Raw genomic sequence first — 16867 nt, forward strand, 5'->3', positions numbered from 1 at the left:
TTTCAAAGCATGGGTAAGAATATCACAATTTAATTACAGTTTATGTATTGAAGAAAATGGTTATAAGCTTTTTGTCTTTAACTATAGGTATAACGACTGTTACTGCAGGTTGAAAGTGTTATGTAGCCACTAGTAAAGGGGTTCACTCCAAGAGTCACTGTTCTGTGCTCCCTCCTTGGGAAAATATCCCTGTATGATATCCTGTTTGTGCGTAGGGCTGTACTGAATGATCCAGGACCTCTTTGGAAAATATGCTCTGAAACTCTCCTCTGCCCAGCAGCACTCACAGCAACTGCATAAGTAGATTAAAGGCAAAAAAGGAAAATAAGCTTGCCTGAGAACTTCCTCCTACCAGGAAAATTCACCATGAAAAGTGCACTTTACTCTGCTTGCAGCTGCTTGGTGGCAGATGCCAAAACTTGTAGGCCTAAGCAGGCTGGAAGCTGAAATTGCCACCAAGGTCTCAGCCACTTCAAGATATTTCCACACCATTTATACAGACAAAGTCCTGCCAAATGCTCCTTGCAAGCTACTTAATTGCAAGGTATTCAAATAATCTCTTCCAATGGCACTGCAACACCTGTCTACACACATTTAATCTTCTTTCTGAAATATAATCTTACTGCTGCACAGGTTGGATCTTTGGTCTTTACGACTATAAGAACAGACATATTTCAGCAAAGAGACCTTTTATTTTATTCTTCTGTTTTTACCTATTCATTTATTTTTAGAGAAGGTACGTTGCACAGATACAGTCAAATATAAAAAAAGAAAAATAAAATCCAAGGAAACAAAGAAAAGAAATCCCACACAGCATTTCTTTCTCCAGTAACAGAAAATAGGTGGCACTTGCAAGTTTTGAAACACCAGTGGTCATTGTACAAAACTCTTCTTGAATATTTGAGCTAAACATTCAGACTAGGATAATTAATGGGTGCAGAAAAGTAGAGGGTCTTCTAGGTGGAGGGGGTAAAATGCTTGAATAGTGAAACTTCTGAAATGGACCGTGTTAATAATGCAAAAGTCAAAGCCTATAAACTGTATATAAGCCACACAAAATGGCTATAGATCAAAAATGTTACATCTTCTGAACCCTTTCTTGTATTTGATGACCTTAGAGCTTTCTGGCATGAAGAATATAGTAGTGCTTGCTATGATTTATAAGGTGTTTTGCATGACAGGGAAAAACGTGAAAGAAAAAAATCCCTTATAATTGTGATAATTTTCAAAACAGTGGCTCCTACGTTTGTTAATACAACGTTGCATTCATAAGAATTTATCTGATAAAACCTTTCTCTTTAAAAATACATCTTGTTAACCAGAATAACAAAGCACAACCAGAATTAAAACTTTTAAAGCCAGAAAATCTACAAACACTTCTGACAAGCAGGAATTTTTATAAATGTAGCTTTGAGAAGCACTGCAGTTCCCAGAAGTGGCTGTAAGCTTTCATGTCAGCACAAGCTAGTGCTGCTTTGTTATCTTTACTAAGTCAAAAATGGTTACCATTTGCTTTCTCAAACCTGAGGTTTTAAGTTATTTTAAGACTTCAGTGTACAAAAAGAAGAAGGTGTGTTTCTGGCATTAACCCATTCTGCTTACCTTAACAAGTGACCATTTTTCCATTCCACACAGAGAAATCAGAATAGAAGAATTGCTATACAAATATTTTCTTAAGACTTAGAAAAATGTGCTAAAGTTCTAAGCAACGTATTTCAAAAAGTACTGCCTACCTCTCACATGCTAACATTTCTGAGGTAGACTATGTTTCTTCCTTCAAGTAGTAGGTTCAGAGTCATGGTAAAGTCTGATTGGATTGGACAGGGAAGGATCAACTAAATCTTTCACCTCCTTTTCATTTTCCTAATGAATGCAGTGAATAGGAAATGGCACCTCCGCTTTTGGCCAAACACTTTGCTCTTTTGGCTGGCTTCCGACAGAAGCAGAACTCTTTACAGGATAGTGGCTTGAGAAACAACTCTCCTTACAAGGAAACCATCTGTTAGATTTCTTCATTATCTACCTTCTCTTTAATCATGTTCACAGGACACCATCTCTTATTTTCATATACAACAGAATATATAATTGTGTCTTTTCCTTCCTTTTTGCCCATGAATGAGAAAGGTGAGATCACCAAGGCCAGACTGAATACTTACTTTGCAATGCAGCATGCCTGCTGCATCTTGGCTGTTCAAATCTGACGTGATAGCTCTTAGAATCTGCCTGAGAATCAGCCAACTACCAATGTGATGGAGAGATAACTGCTTTAATGGGTTTTCCTACTCTTTGAAGCTGGCACAGATTTTCTCCAGAGATATTCTTGGCTATCCTATCTCTCCACCTCCTTCCAAAAATGGGCTGAAGGAAAATAGCCATGATGAGAGTCGCACTTGATGCTGAGGTGAGAGATGCTCTGTTCTGACGTCATCAGGATCCAGCACTTTGAAACTATCTGACACTTCATCTCTTCTGAGTCATCAGAGCACCATGGTCAGCCTGCAGTCATGCACTGCTCTGCACTGGGATTTATTCTAGTAGCTCCTTTGTTCCTTGGTGTATCCAGTTCCCTAGTTGCATTTATTTTCTGTGATAATTAGCTACATCAATGCATTATCTCTTTTTTGAACTAAATGAATGCCTTTGATTATCACTTAAGGTTGTATAATGGTTCACTTACATTCCCTTAAGCATGACTATTTGTGCTGGCTAAAAACTGGCTTTCCTTGTCCTTTTACAGATTTGGTTTAAGGTACAGAACATAGCTGTTACTGTAAATCCTGTTTCAGCCACGTTCTCTTGTTTTAGAGAATTATTCAAAGAACACTGAAGTTAAACAATACTCTTGCAAAAGGTTTCAGGATATTCCTCTAAAATCATTTCTTTTTTGATTAGTTTCATTTCTGGAGGAAGCTGTTCTTCTGGACATACACCCTTTCTGTAGTTCCCTGGATAATCTCTTGTCCCTTTTTATAGCCTTTAACTTTAGGAAGATGCTCAGTATGGCAATCCAAGAGGAATACAATGAGGAGAATTAGTCCAACTTTCCACTTTTTTTTTTTTTTTTTGCCAGAGAAGCACGTCTTGCAGATTTTCTTTATTAAAACCAACTACTTCTAATGACAAAGTCTAACATTCCTCCTCTTTTGCTGCCTCCTTCCAGAGATTAGCCAGCAAAAACAAAACAAAACAAAAAAACAGAAGGAAGCTCATTCCAAAGCTAGATGATTACACACACTGAGTTTACTAGAGTACTGTGTCATTTCCAAAATTAAGGGAGAAAATTTCCGGACTGAGTGCTGGGACAGCACTAAATAGAGGATTTTGAAGAGAAAACTGGTCTAGCTGCTTGGCTGTAGAAATCATACAAAGCAACATAGTCCTTTTAAGATGATCCCCAACTATCTGCTTTAAACCTCTTTCATATGCCAGAGGAGGCTATTGGCAGGCTTGAGATTGTTCAAACCAAGTGGTCTGACTGCTGTCCTCTCAAGTGCTAAATTCTGTTAATCAAGCACTCTGTGCCCTTCACTGCCCACTTTTCAACAGCACCAGTAGCTTATGGGCTGGACCAGTCATAGAGGCCCCTGCTAAGCCAGAGAACATGCTACAGCTGCTACAATTAGGGATCCAAAGGCTCTGACGGGAGAACTAATCAGCAACATCACCACAGAGCTTGAAAGCTAACCAAGGCAAAAATACTTGCAATTCTGAAAATTGACTGCTATGATAAAATTGTTTATTCTCTTGTTGCTCTGAGCAGAAAATATGTTTAATGGTGGCTGAGTCTCTAGCAGTGTGATACTACTTTCTGCTAGTTTGGACTGACTAGCTTTGTGTCTAGTTTTGTATTTCTAAAATTAGTAGTTAAATTTTGTGCAGGTTTATTATCTCTGCCTGCAAAGGAAATGTTTTGTGACTTTAAAAGAACATATATTTTGCCTTTTTGTGGAGGGGAAATGAGTTTTTGTTGTGCTAGCCTCTCAGCTGGTATAAATCAATATAGCCCAAGTGATGTACCACAGAAGAAAAGATGCAGTATTGTCTGCTTTAGTTCTGCATTCCATTCCTTTTGGCTATCGTTTCGTCTTTGAAGAGACATTATTACATTAGCAGTCTCTATTATGGCATATTTCTCACCAGTGGCTACACTTCAGACATTCCACTGTGGTCTTTCAAACTATAAGAAGTATTTTGAAAACAGAATACAATTGTTGTACTTAGATTTCAGTCTTGAAAACTCAGGCTAACATTCTGCTGTCCATGAGAGCTACCGCACACGTCATGATCATGAGTATATATGATCACTATCTTATGTGGAAAGTACCCAAGCTCAAACCTCTTCAATAGTGTCATGTTCTCTTCTCCAAATCTGTAGTCAACCAATGTTCCTGACACTTCCTGTAGCACTCCAGACTTTCTTGAAGATTTTCTATCTGAGTAACAATCAGATACAATGCTTAATCTTTTACAACGTCCAGTAAAATTTAAACTTGAAGCGATGTGATTGTTTTCTCAGAGCAATATTTCAATTTCAATATTATTCAACTGACTATTAATTAATTACACTAAACCAAGAATGCTATACATATAATTTCCAAATTTGAAATATTTTTCACTAAAGAAAAATTTGTAAAGTAAAAATTAGTAACGTTTGCCAAGCTTAGTACTTTTTAGAGATGCATCAGCCAGTAAGAATAAGCCTGATTTTAAAGAAAGGTAACCCTCATAAGGAGCATACTTAAAGGAGTACTTAATTTACTAACATTGTGATTGTAGATGCAAATAAGGTGTTTCTTTCCTCAGTGGTTAATTGCATATATGGACATCTCATTTGCATGAACAGTTGTGATAAATTAAGATATACAAAGCACTACGATATGATACTGTTGTTTAGGAATAACAGTGATATAAATCCTCTACTCTGATCCAATTTTATGACTGCGGCCATTTCAATCATGCTTTGCCACACGTATTTTTACAATATGTACTTAGAATGCACATTTTTAAAAATGTAAAAAAAACTTTTAGACTATGAGTTCACATTTGATTTACTTAATCATTATTAGTTTGGCAATGTAACCAGCAGGCTTGCCACATGTGCAAGGGAGAAAAGAGAATGAGCAAATTGCAGGACACACTTTCTAATTGATATAGCACATCCCAGTCCAAATGCCAAATCTGTAGGAAGACAGAAGCAGCTATGCTTGTTTTCTAGAAGGCCGAAGCAGAACCACAGATGCTCTTGCTAAAAGAGTACTAACAGACTGAGTTCCAGAGCAGTGCTGGTCATGTCTACAACAGACTGAATGTCTCATACACTCTGTCCTTGAAGTTGTCTTAGACAAAATACGAATTTAGCGCAGCAAATTGGGAGATTGCTTACACGTTTGGTCTTCCTAAAAGCATTTTGGAGCAGTTCAAGCCTGAAAGGAACTGACATACTGCTGGATGCACCTCCATACCTGGTGAACCAGTGCCAGCTCCACTTCTAGTCTTGCTGATCTTTTAATATATCCAGTCTTAGTGATGTTGTTTTTAGGCTTTGGAGCTTTAATTTCAACCTGGGTGACAGAATCTGGGAGAGATGCTTCCAGTTCGCACAGTCCTAAGAGAAACAAAGAGCAACTAAGTAACAGAGTGATGGAGAGCAAAATTTGAAGTTTGTTAGTGTTTTTAATAAATATCTCATAGCAACTAAGTCTTCCAAAATGCCTTACCTGCAAAGGTGTTAAGGTAGAAGTTTTTTACAACGTAGCGTTCAGAATGGTTGTCTGGGAAATAACCAATCCTAGACAAAGGAGCATATGTTTGTGATGCAAAGTTAGTATACTCTTTGATGATATCTCGTCTCTCCAGCTTCCCCATCACATTCTTCCTCTTAGCTATCAGTTTCCTGAGCACTGAAAAGGATACACGAATGTAAGAACTTTCTTCATACAAATAGTTTTTAAAAGCCTCAACTTCAGAAATTCACAAAGGCTCCTGCTGGATAATATAAAACACGGCCAGTTTGCTCAGAACACATGCTGGCCATGCATATCTATATTGTGGTTGCTACTCGTTTCATCTTGAACAAAGACTGCAACTTTGTGAAAATAGAAAGGGCTTGTTTGAAAACTAAATCTCATACTGCGCTCTCCCTGGTTTTCAAACATACTCAGTGCAAAATCATGCTGAATCTTTTTTATTTTCTCTTCTTTAGCCTTCTGATGATTTTGCCAGTGGTCATCCAAGCGCTTGGCATCCAGCTCATTCTGTTTCTCCTCTCGCCTCTTCAGCAGCTTCTTAAAGACTTCCAGTCGAATCTCTTGCAACCTTTAAGGAAAAGAAAGGCCAGGTATGATTTAGAGTACTCTGCAGTGTTCTGTGCAATGTACCAGCCGATGGCTTTACACACAGTTCATATTGCGTATCTCATTTTTAATCTTTCACTTTTAAAAGTATAAACCTGTTGAAAAGACTGCAGTAGTAGCAATCTCATATTAAATTTAACAAAAATATCCCTTCTGAAAATCAGGGGATTTCTGCAGAAATCAAAGGTTTGTACCCTCCAGCCAATCCGCTAACCCTTCTTATTTCTTTTCTCTTCAGGTCATAATTAAAAGAAAGAAAGTGTATAACTGGTCTCTCACTTTTCTATTTCCTGTTCTCTGAAAGCCCATTCCTTCCTCTCCATCTCATCCATCATTTTCCTCCTCTTTGCGATGTTTGAGGCGCTGTCCATGGCTGGAAGAGTTGCTTCCCATGCACGTTTTTCCCGGGCACGTTCAATCATCTCCACTTCGGCTAGTCCTGCTGGTAGTCCCCGACCTTACGGGGACAAGAAACAGTAGCTCTTTAGAAGAACTGTCAATCCACCAGAGCACTAAAGTATTAGAGGGCTTCATGGGCACAAACGCCTATGTTAAAGAGATGCAGAAAGGCCAATAGGCAGAAGTAAATACATCCAAAACCAGTAGAATGCTATAATGTGAGAAATGGTTGGACCTGTCGTTGCTATAGCTTAGTTGACATGAATGCTATCTCTTCATTCCTCTACTGCAGGCTGGAAAGGAAGACATTTTCTGAGAATGAGCACTTACTGTGTCATCCCCCCAGTACTCATCACTACTGTAGATGAAACACTGGGAGATGAGGACCACAGGCTGTATTCTTCCGCAGAAGCATTCTTATTTTCTTACTGATGTCTAGCTCAGAACAACCGAAGAACAGAGGGTAAGTGGAAAACTTCTACTAGTTCATACTTGTAAAACACGTGACCTTTTTATACTCAAAGCTCTTTATTAAATGCCTCAGAAGAGCACTATTAAATATGTGAATACCATACCTATTTTAAAAATAGATAAAATCATAGAATCATTAAGCTTGGAAAAGATCATTAAGATAATCTAGTCCAACTATCAACCCATCACCATAATGTCTACTAAACCATGTCCCTCAGTGTCACGTCTACACTTTTTTTGAAGACTTCCAGAGACAGTGACTCCACCACCTCCCTGGGCAATCTCTTCCAATGCATTATCACTCTTTTGGAAGGAAATGTTTCCTAATGTGCAGCCTGAACCTTTCTAGATTCTACTTCAGGCCATTATCACTTTATTGTGCCCTAAAGGAAGACTGCAAAGGGCTACCATACCAAAGGTACAAGTAGACTTGAAACCTGACATTGAATAAAGGAGAACCTGCTGCTAAAGGGGGGATATAACTATTACAATTTATCTTGATTCTGCAACTCACCCCAAGTGAGAGTAGCAAGCGTCAGAAGCTCAGGGACTGAGCCACTGGGAACTACATATTCAGGGGAATATGGATCTGTCTGGGCTTCACCATCCCTGTAATCGGTCTGTGTGCCGAAAGTTCGTATTTTGGGACCAAAGATCTCATTGTCTCTTGTAGATAAATAGACAATGGGCTCTGTCCTAAAAAGTGATGAAAGATGGAAGAACATTTGTCACATTTAAAAGAACAAAACAAAACAGAGATGCAGCACTATGTCAAAGGTACCACATTCAAATGTGCATTGTTTCATCTGAATTTTGATATCATTCATGTTAAATCCATTATCTTCAGTAAAAGCAGACAGAGGTAACACTAAATCCTTTGAAAGCTCCCTCTTTATATAAGCAAACCAGAAATCTTCCAGTTTCAGCTCTCTTTAATTATAACATGCAAATCTTCCCTATGTATTCATTCTAAAGCACTGCTTCTAATAGGCACAAAATGCAACTGATGGCTGAGTATAAAATGAAGGAGCGCTGCTTCAGTTTAACTTACATGTTTGCCTTTCCAACATTTCCAGAACAAAAGTCAGTTCTGGTGCAAGCAGTTGCAACTTCCATTGACTCCACTTGCATTCTTTGATCTGCATTGCAAATCTCATCAGACTACCACATTACTCTACTCAATGGATGCTCTATACAATTGAACAGTATTGCAGCTATTGCAGAAATTGTAAAAAAAAGTCAGGAGAATTTTCAATAGTATTTAATGCTGCACTGGAGAATCCTCTGTAGAGGTATTTCTTGTAAGATTCAGAGATGCTTGGCATCCTGTTTCAGGCCTCATAATCTTGACATACCTCTTCTATCAGAAAGCACTGCTTACCTACTGCAAGCAAGCACCAAACGAGGCAGCCACCTGCTCACCCAGGAATTCTCAACAGTGAACAGACTCTATCATTAACAAGTATTTCCTGTCATTCGTTACAAAAACCATTAATCACTAGCTAAGTAGCTAACCAATCATTTTCAGGTGAGCTGTGGCCTATTACAACAGTTTTGTTCCAGAAGCCAATACTTACTTTGCAGTCACATAAGAAACATCTAGTGGAAGCAGCTTGTTAGGAGGGACAAGAGGTCTGAAAAAAAAAAAAAGAACAAAGAGGCAAGTCAATAGCCATGAGGCATAAAAGATCATTATAGCTTAGAAAAACTGCAGTTCATTAATTTCAGTGGAGTTGCACTGATTTTCCACAACTCAGAATCTGAACCTGCATGTTGTGCCTGAATATTCAAGAATCCTTTCACAGCTAAATAATACTTCAACAGAAGGAACGAGTGCTATTCTTCAGACAGAGCATGAAAAAAATTTAAAAGTATTTTCCGATTCAAAATCTTGATTTTCCTTACAGCTTTCGATACTGATTCAGTTGTGATTTCAGAAGAATTACAGTGATCTGTGGTGTGCTAGGAAATGAGGAGTCACCAACAGCAAAGCAAATTAAGTCAGTGATTTTCAACAGCATAGAGATCCTGTGCACCAGTGGACTACTTCCAAGTTGCCCATTAGAAAAAGCGAAAGTAGACCTAATATATTTATTATATAGTGATGTACACTAAGACTGGACGAAAACGAAGTATTCATAGTAAGAACTGTTTCTTATGCATTCTTATAGTTTGCATGTTGTTGCTCCATAGCAATCCTCCTAAGCCTCTGAGAGACTTAAAAGACATTACAACTAGAGAACTTTGCATGTCTGGAACTTGAAAAAAGTGTAGAATTGGTATACTGTGATTACCATAGAATGGCCTGGTTGAAAAGGAACTCAAAGATCACCTAGTTTCAAACTCCCTGCTGTGTGCAGGGTCACCAACCACCAGACCAGGCTGCCCAGAGCCACATCCAGCCTGGCCTTGAATGCCTCCAGGGATGGGGCATCCACAGCCTCCTTGGGCAACCTGTTCCAGTGTGTCACCACCCTCTGAGTGAAAAACTTCCTCCTAACATCTAACCTAAACCTCCCCTGTTTCAGTTTAAAACCATTCCCACTGGTCCTATGACAATCAACCCATGTAAACAGTCATTCCCCCTTAAATAATATTTTATATAATGTTTTAAACATATAGTTTTTATAAATGAGAAATGCTTTCTATTTACAGTCAAGATTTAATGGAATATTATAAAGAACAACTGATGAATTAGGAATACTTTTGTTCTGATTCTTTAACACACAGTCCTTCATTTTCTTTTTCTAAAGCAACCAGATGAACTAAAAGCTTTCAATTAACAAAAGCTGTGCATAAGACTTTTTGCAGGTGACTACTACTGTACTGTTCTACTTTTCCCCCTTCAAAGAGTCAAAACCAGACTGGATGGGGCTTTGAGCAACTTAGTCTCGAGGGAGGTGTCCTTGCCTATAGCAGGGGGCTTGGACCACTCTATGACTCTACTCTGTCAATGTTACAGCTAAGCTAACCAGACATCAAGGTCCCATCAGAAGGAATGGACTCTATTACAGTAGCTTTAAAGAATGTTAATAACATACAATTTTTATGGGATTTAAAGTGGATGTATTGGCCAATAGCTATCTCTACAAATGGATTTAACACAAAGCACACGTGACTAAGTTGAGAATGTTTGTTGCTAGCTGTTGGTTTAGATCATGATTCTAGTGCTAACTGCAGTGTAATTCTGGCAGGAACAGAGCAGTACCGCAGTAGAGAGAACATGGATGAAAAGTTAATTAAAGATTCCCTTTAATCTCATTCTGCTCTTGGAAAAAAACAGGGAGTTTAAAAGTGCCTTCTGTGCCTTCTCTAGAAGGCACCTTTGCAGGACTTTGGAGAGCCATGGTGGTTTAGTTTGCCTGAAGCTTTCTACAAATAATTATTAAGTACAGAATGCTTCATACAGTAACTCATTACCTGAAAATTCTTGGACAGTGTGAATGTAAAGAGACAGAAAAGACCAAAAAAAAAAAGAGAAAGAAAGAAAAGAGAGAGAGAGAGAGAGAGAGAAATAAAAAAGGAGAAAAGACTTGAACATTTAAATATTATATAAACTTCACAAAATCAAGCTTCAGAACTCTGTTTCAAATTAGTTCATTGCTTACCTTGCAAAATATTTGTAACGATTCCTTCCACTAACTTCAGGATCTTCATATACCATATGGGGTATCTGAAGAGAAGTTTGACCTCTGAAAGCCAAAATACAGGGAAAGTAGTACAGATTCTTTTCTCATGAAATATATTCAGAACAGTCCTGACTTTTTTTTCTTATGCATCATCATTCATTTCTTTCTACTTCTCCAGTTGCACAATCCAAACATGCATATTATAAATTCCACAAAATTCACATACATACGCAAGCAATTATATTTTGCTTTTTTCATACTTACATATATAGCAAGACAGTTTCACACTTTTTTGTGTTATTTCCCTGGCAGAAAAAAAGCCACCAGCCAGATTTAATAAAAATTCTTTATGTACCTGTCATGACAAGGCCTAACTGCTTAACCTAAAAAATACTTCTACTGGGAGTTGGGGGGCCAAGCTCATTTTCTTAAAGTGAAAAACTTTCCATAACAGAAAATACGTACACAGCGAACAAAGTGGAGACTACAATTTGCTGCCTTCTAAAAGTAGCTAAGGATTTTAAACAAGTGTGAGAAAGCTTAGAGTCAACAATGAGGAAAGAAGGGAGGAATGACCTATGACCTTTGGATTAACAAATGAGAGGTCCTGGGATATGCATGTGATCAGTTGTTTTTTTTTTTTCTCGAAGAAACCCAAGCTCTCTGAAGTAAATTCTTGTTAACAGTGTTATATGATTGCAAGTACATATGGAGGGACTTTTTGTGTTGAACAGGAAGACACAACCACACTGAGTCAAATGGGCTTGTAGAGTTAGCATTAGATTGCCCTTCCTTCAGAGAGCATATCCCCAGAAGGTATCAGATGGAGAACTTTCAGGATGGTAAATTCTGAAATTGAGTTATTTTATGCCCTTGGGAAGGAGACAATCTTTCATGGCAAAGATACCATGCTAGTATTTCTCTGCATTCTGCTCAGGGACATGATTTAGCAGAAGGTTGTTAGGGTAGTACGGTTAGGTTGTGGTTGGACTTCATGATCTTTAAGGTCTTTTCCAATCTGAGTGATTCTATGATTCAATGACTTCAATTTCAGATCTCTAATACAGGAAAAAAAATTATGCTGATCATGTGAATGTTTCAAAAATTATGCTGAAATAAGTACATCAATAGTGTTTCTTCATTTTCTCCATCTTGAATTTACAGTAGTCAGACCATTTACATTTATCACTATAACATCTTGGTTTTCTTTCTTTTAAAGCCATGAGGTCTTTATTTTAAAACCAGGTGGTCTATTGAGGCAATCAGTGAGGGAATGTTTGAGACTGAGTCCTTTGAAGGCTATGTCAGGACTGCCTTTAGATTTCACAGCTACTTCATATTCCAGTCTTACTCTTCTCTACCTGCAACCTTGAAAAAAACAAAACTGTGGTGTTTTTCCTGTTGTTGTTATTGTTTTTAAGTAGTATGTTGTGCTATTAAGGTCAATCATTAAATTGTTTGTAAGGCCAATCCTGAAGGTTATGTTTTCCTAATATTTTTTTTGATAACTTACAACAATTCTGACCTTAAGTGTATAGGATTCTGGGTAATCGAGTTAGTTGCTGCCACTTAATTTTAAATACGGAGCCTCATTGACAGAAATAAGGTAAATAATGCATAATATTGCTTGACAGCTGGGATCAAAACAGAGACTGCATAGTGACATCAACTGTCTTCAAAGACCTCATAAGCCCTGTGAACTGTGCTGTGGAATTCAAGGAGCCAACCATATGGCTACAAACTACAGCAATGCCTGCAGAGTAATGCTTCCTACATCTCCTGTGACATACAGTTTACTGACAAGGTCATCTCTTCCCAGCATTTTTAGTCACATCATGTAACAAAGGAGAGGAGATGGGTTCAAGATGCTGTGCGATAATAGTAGATACTTACTCAGCACTAATCAACCTATTATTGTAAAGTCGTGTTTGAAATTCTAATGAGTTAACTGAGCTGATGGCTAGTTCCACTAGCTGACTCTATGTATGAGTGCTGCTGTTAGATGGATTTATGTTTCATTCAGCACAGGTGGGCACTTATTCTTAAGATCTAATTTTATTAGTATAAGCTATTCACCCTGTTATGATACATTATAGGCACAATGGGAACCCAGTGAAACAGCCTCTTTTATTCCTCAGATCCTGCCTCTTCCAAGTCCTTGACTTACATTTGCTGACTTTGCTGAAATAAACGAGCATTCATTCCTGATAACCTTGCAGAAGCAACACAACTACTGAGAAGACAGCTGGAAAATAATTCTATCATCTTCACTAGCAGTACTGTCAACCAGTGCAGGCTGAAATAGAAGGGATGTATTTCTCTCTCTTTATATATATTTTTTTCTACTAATTGCAAGATATTTTGCAAATATATGTTGTTGAAATGTAAATGTAATTTTAAAACACTTAAGGTTTCAAAAAGGTTCCTGTTACAGAATAGCAAGCAAAATAGAAGAAGCCACTGAGGTATTCATGTGCTGGGGACAGTTTGAATTGCTGAAAATAAGAAAAAACAAACAAACAAAACACCTCCAAAGTATTACTTTGTTGCAGAAATGAGAAGAGTATGCTTTCAAAACTGAACAGAAATAGGTGTGAAATTCTTCATATCACTCTTAAGCTTCCTTGATTACTTTCTGGCAAGTGGTAAAACTCAGTTAACAAAACCAGAGAATATATCGTATGAAGAGCCCATGGTCTAAAGTTAGTTAGGGCAGCAAAAAAAAAAAACAAACAAAAACACCCTGAAAACAAGTAGCCAGGCTAATGCCTGCATTCTTGAGTGTTGCTACACTCAAGAGTGAAGACTCTTAAAGACGCATACTGTGGCAAAACTCAAATGATAGCTTAAATATTTGCTGAATTAGAAGTGCAAATTGCAATGCCAAGAGAAAAGTCATACAAAAAACTTCTGAACTGTAAATGCATGTCCCAGTTCAAGCACCATACATGCTTGAATGAACAGCAAAAGCAATCCAACCAGCTGCAAGTTCCTAGGACTAAAAGAGAACAGCTACCACTGAAGTAACTCGTGAGCCAGTGAAGACTTTGCAACTTGTCTGATCTATAAGAGATTGAATTACTCTTCATTTTGCCAGCAGCTTCTGCAGAGCAGATCGCACAGGGATGAAGGAATGTGTAATGTCCACCCTGTAAGAAACACATGGGCAACAACACTCCACAACAGCTGCAGTCTCTTAATTTCAAGGGCAATATAAGTAGGAGCAAATTGCAGTCAACACCACTTCAGCGCGTCAGGGTTTTTGTTGTTTTTGTTTGCATGTTTGTTTTAAATTACCCAAGCATGAAACACTTACACTGCAAGCTGCTGAAGAGCCTTCAGGCGCTGCTGAGCCCTGTCTGTCCATCTTCGGTCAATAAATGGAGGCACTGCATCTTTGCCCTCCAAGCACAGACCATAGCCCGGGAAATGGATCAAGCTACTAAGCATACTTGTGAAAACTGGTACTTTTACCTAATGTTTGTGTGGACACAAAGAAGAAGCGGTGCTTTAGTCATTTCAAAGAGCATTAAAGTATCAGAATTTCAGCTGGTGCTGGTGAGTATATGTATATACAAGCAGTCCATAGAAAAGGCTGGTGTTATTTACAGACATATGGGAGGAGGAAAGAAGAAGGCATACACATGCAAATGACTGCAGCCGATTAGATGGTACTTCTCAAGATGTGGAGCATACCAGACTAGCAGCAGATGCACAGATATGTCTTCTGGCTGTTTTCCAGTATCTAAACTTATACTACAAATCCAAGGGTCTAACAGTTTTGTTACATAAAGAAGTTAGTGTGCAGAAACTGTGAATATGCAGGAATGTGAACTTCTAGCAGATTACCCCATGTAACTCCCTCCCACTAGGTGTGCTCTAGAAATGAAGAAGCAGTTATTTTACTTAGAGAGTAAAATTACATTATCTTATAATACAATAATTTTAGCATGTGCTAAAAATAGCTTGATGGGAGTTAGCACACAAAAAAAGATCACATTAAAAATCCACACTCTTTCTTCTGGAGCACTGATTTCCCTTGGTAGATATGCCTTAAATCTGAAGATTTATGGTTACCAATAAATCTTTGTAATTGTGACTCAATTATAAGTGATGTAGATGCACTGGCTTCTGTAGAGCTTGAAATCTGTTTTGAATTGCACATTACCCCTTTCATTTCAGTGGATAGTAACTCGCACACATATAGGATAACAGTGACATTTCAAGCACACTAACTCATCAGAGTGTGTCAGATTATGAAGACCTTGGCAACCTTCTATGAGTAACTGCTTTCTGGGCGTGAGACTGCATTTTTGTTTTATTTCTCTTGGAAGGGAATTCAAGTTCTAAGAGTTCAGAAGTGCTTATAAACCAGCATTAGCTCAGCCTCTGCCCACCCCATTTTGTGATGCTATAGACCAGGAATTCAAAGTTGTTTTGTTTTGTATAGCACGTTACGCACTTGGTGATTCACACACTTAAAAAACATTTTATAGAAATCAGAGTATGTCACCATACCCATCTGCAACATTACATCTATGACATTCACAACCTTTGTGACAGTGCATCTGCTTACTTGTTGCGCCTGAACTGTTGGCACAGCCACACTGTTGCAAGGATCTTTATGATGACAGTTCCATGTGTCTCTGCGCAGAGGGGTGGACAAGCACACATCTCTGTCACGTAGATATATATATACATACACAAAAACCTGACATAACTAGGTAAGAGACATCCAGAAACATTTTTCAAAAAAATGTTTCATTTGGGGGAATTTCTCCTTGCTGGATAGGAATGGACTTTCAGAGTTTCAAATATCTGCTTTGTACGCTCAGTCAAGCACAGAGTTTCAGGAGGGCTCTTTGTTTAAAATCCAATTCATTGTGCTGCTGCAGTCTTGCTGTAGCAAATTTGCTTTTTCTTGGCATTCTGCCTATATGCAGCCTGTCCAGACATTGATCACTGCTGTCCAAAGATGTGACTGCAGTTCCCTAAGGATGTGCCCTAGCTGGTTTTAAACTAGCTAGGTTGAATACTGATAGCAGGAGGACAGTGGGAGAGCTAAGCATGGGCTAACTAAGAGCTTAGCTGGGAAGCTGAGCTATGCAAACCTAGAAGAATCAGGATGGGTTTGCAACCTGTTACAGGCTGCTTAGCTGTTGATACTTAGTAGATTTCAAGCTGTTTGAGTATGTTACCTTGAGCTGCAAATGCAAGTACATCCCTAGGTACAGGAGAGGGCACTGTGAAATAACACATTTTAACAGCTGTATTCGAACAACAGCCCAACAATTGTCCATTTGTTTTATTAGATCTTAATGCCATATGCAAGCTAATGTTTATCAGCATTTGATGGTATGTTATTAAAAATACCTACATGCAATTTTGGAAACTATCCAGGATATGAAACTGGGCATTTCTAGGCTGCTGCTACAGTCATCCCAGCCAGCAATAAGGTGCTCCCTGCGTTGTCTTTTATGTCAGGTAAAATTCCTAACTTTCCTTCCTTTGCTGTGTAGGTTGTTGCTTTAAGGGAGTAAATAAGGTTCTATCCATTTGTGTGCACATACGTGGAAAACCAGGCGTACCAGGTGTGCTCTCTTTGGCAAACACCTACCAACTTCTCACTGACAAGCTGAACGTGGGCATTTGCCTTTGAATGGCCCTTCTCACTCGGTAGCGCGTACTGAGGGTCTGAAAGATAAATGAACAAAAGGATCTAGTTACACACAGAAGGAACCAGCATGGGACACCGCTCAGGATCCTTTCCCTCTTTAAAAGTCTGCCCAAAGAGGTTAAAAACGGACGGGCAGTCAACCCCTGCGGCTGCATAGCTGTCCCGCTACCAGACCCCCGCCACGGGCGGAGACGGACACCCGAAGGCCGTGGCCTCTCCCCGCGGGGATGCTGGGCCTGGCCACTCCAGTCCCCCCGCCCCGGGGGCCGCGCGCTGGGGGGAGTACCGTGGAGGCAGCGGTGAGTCCGACCGGAAGCCGCCCGCGGGATGCGGAGACG

At 38.9% G+C, this 16867-nt stretch overlaps 1 protein-coding gene across 3 annotated transcripts in view; it reads right to left on the reverse strand.

The window, feature by feature from the left end:
* MAATS1 (MYCBP associated and testis expressed 1) overlaps nt 1-16861 on the reverse strand; it is a 36820-nt gene extending 19959 nt beyond the window's left edge. Inside the window, exons 1-10 of one of the 3 annotated variants that reach the window (XM_019618561.2) lie at nt 16470-16546; nt 15429-15498; nt 14169-14326; nt 10832-10915; nt 8801-8857; nt 7738-7919; nt 6633-6810; nt 6158-6315; nt 5718-5900; nt 5463-5605 (exon numbers count right to left, since the gene is read on the reverse strand). In XM_019618561.2, the coding sequence (XP_019474106.1) occupies nt 5463-5605; nt 5718-5900; nt 6158-6315; nt 6633-6810; nt 7738-7919; nt 8801-8857; nt 10832-10915; nt 14169-14302 (1119 nt within the window). In that variant the 5' untranslated portion in view covers nt 14303-14326; nt 15429-15498; nt 16470-16546. The other 2 variants (XM_010719052.3, XM_019618565.2) reach the window with 2 other exon arrangements.
* Nucleotides 16862-16867: the final 6 nt, after the last annotated feature.

Source organism: Meleagris gallopavo, chromosome 1 (genome assembly GCF_000146605.3).
Source record: "Meleagris gallopavo isolate NT-WF06-2002-E0010 breed Aviagen turkey brand Nicholas breeding stock chromosome 1, Turkey_5.1, whole genome shotgun sequence".
Taxonomy (NCBI): domain Eukaryota; kingdom Metazoa; phylum Chordata; class Aves; order Galliformes; family Phasianidae; genus Meleagris; species Meleagris gallopavo.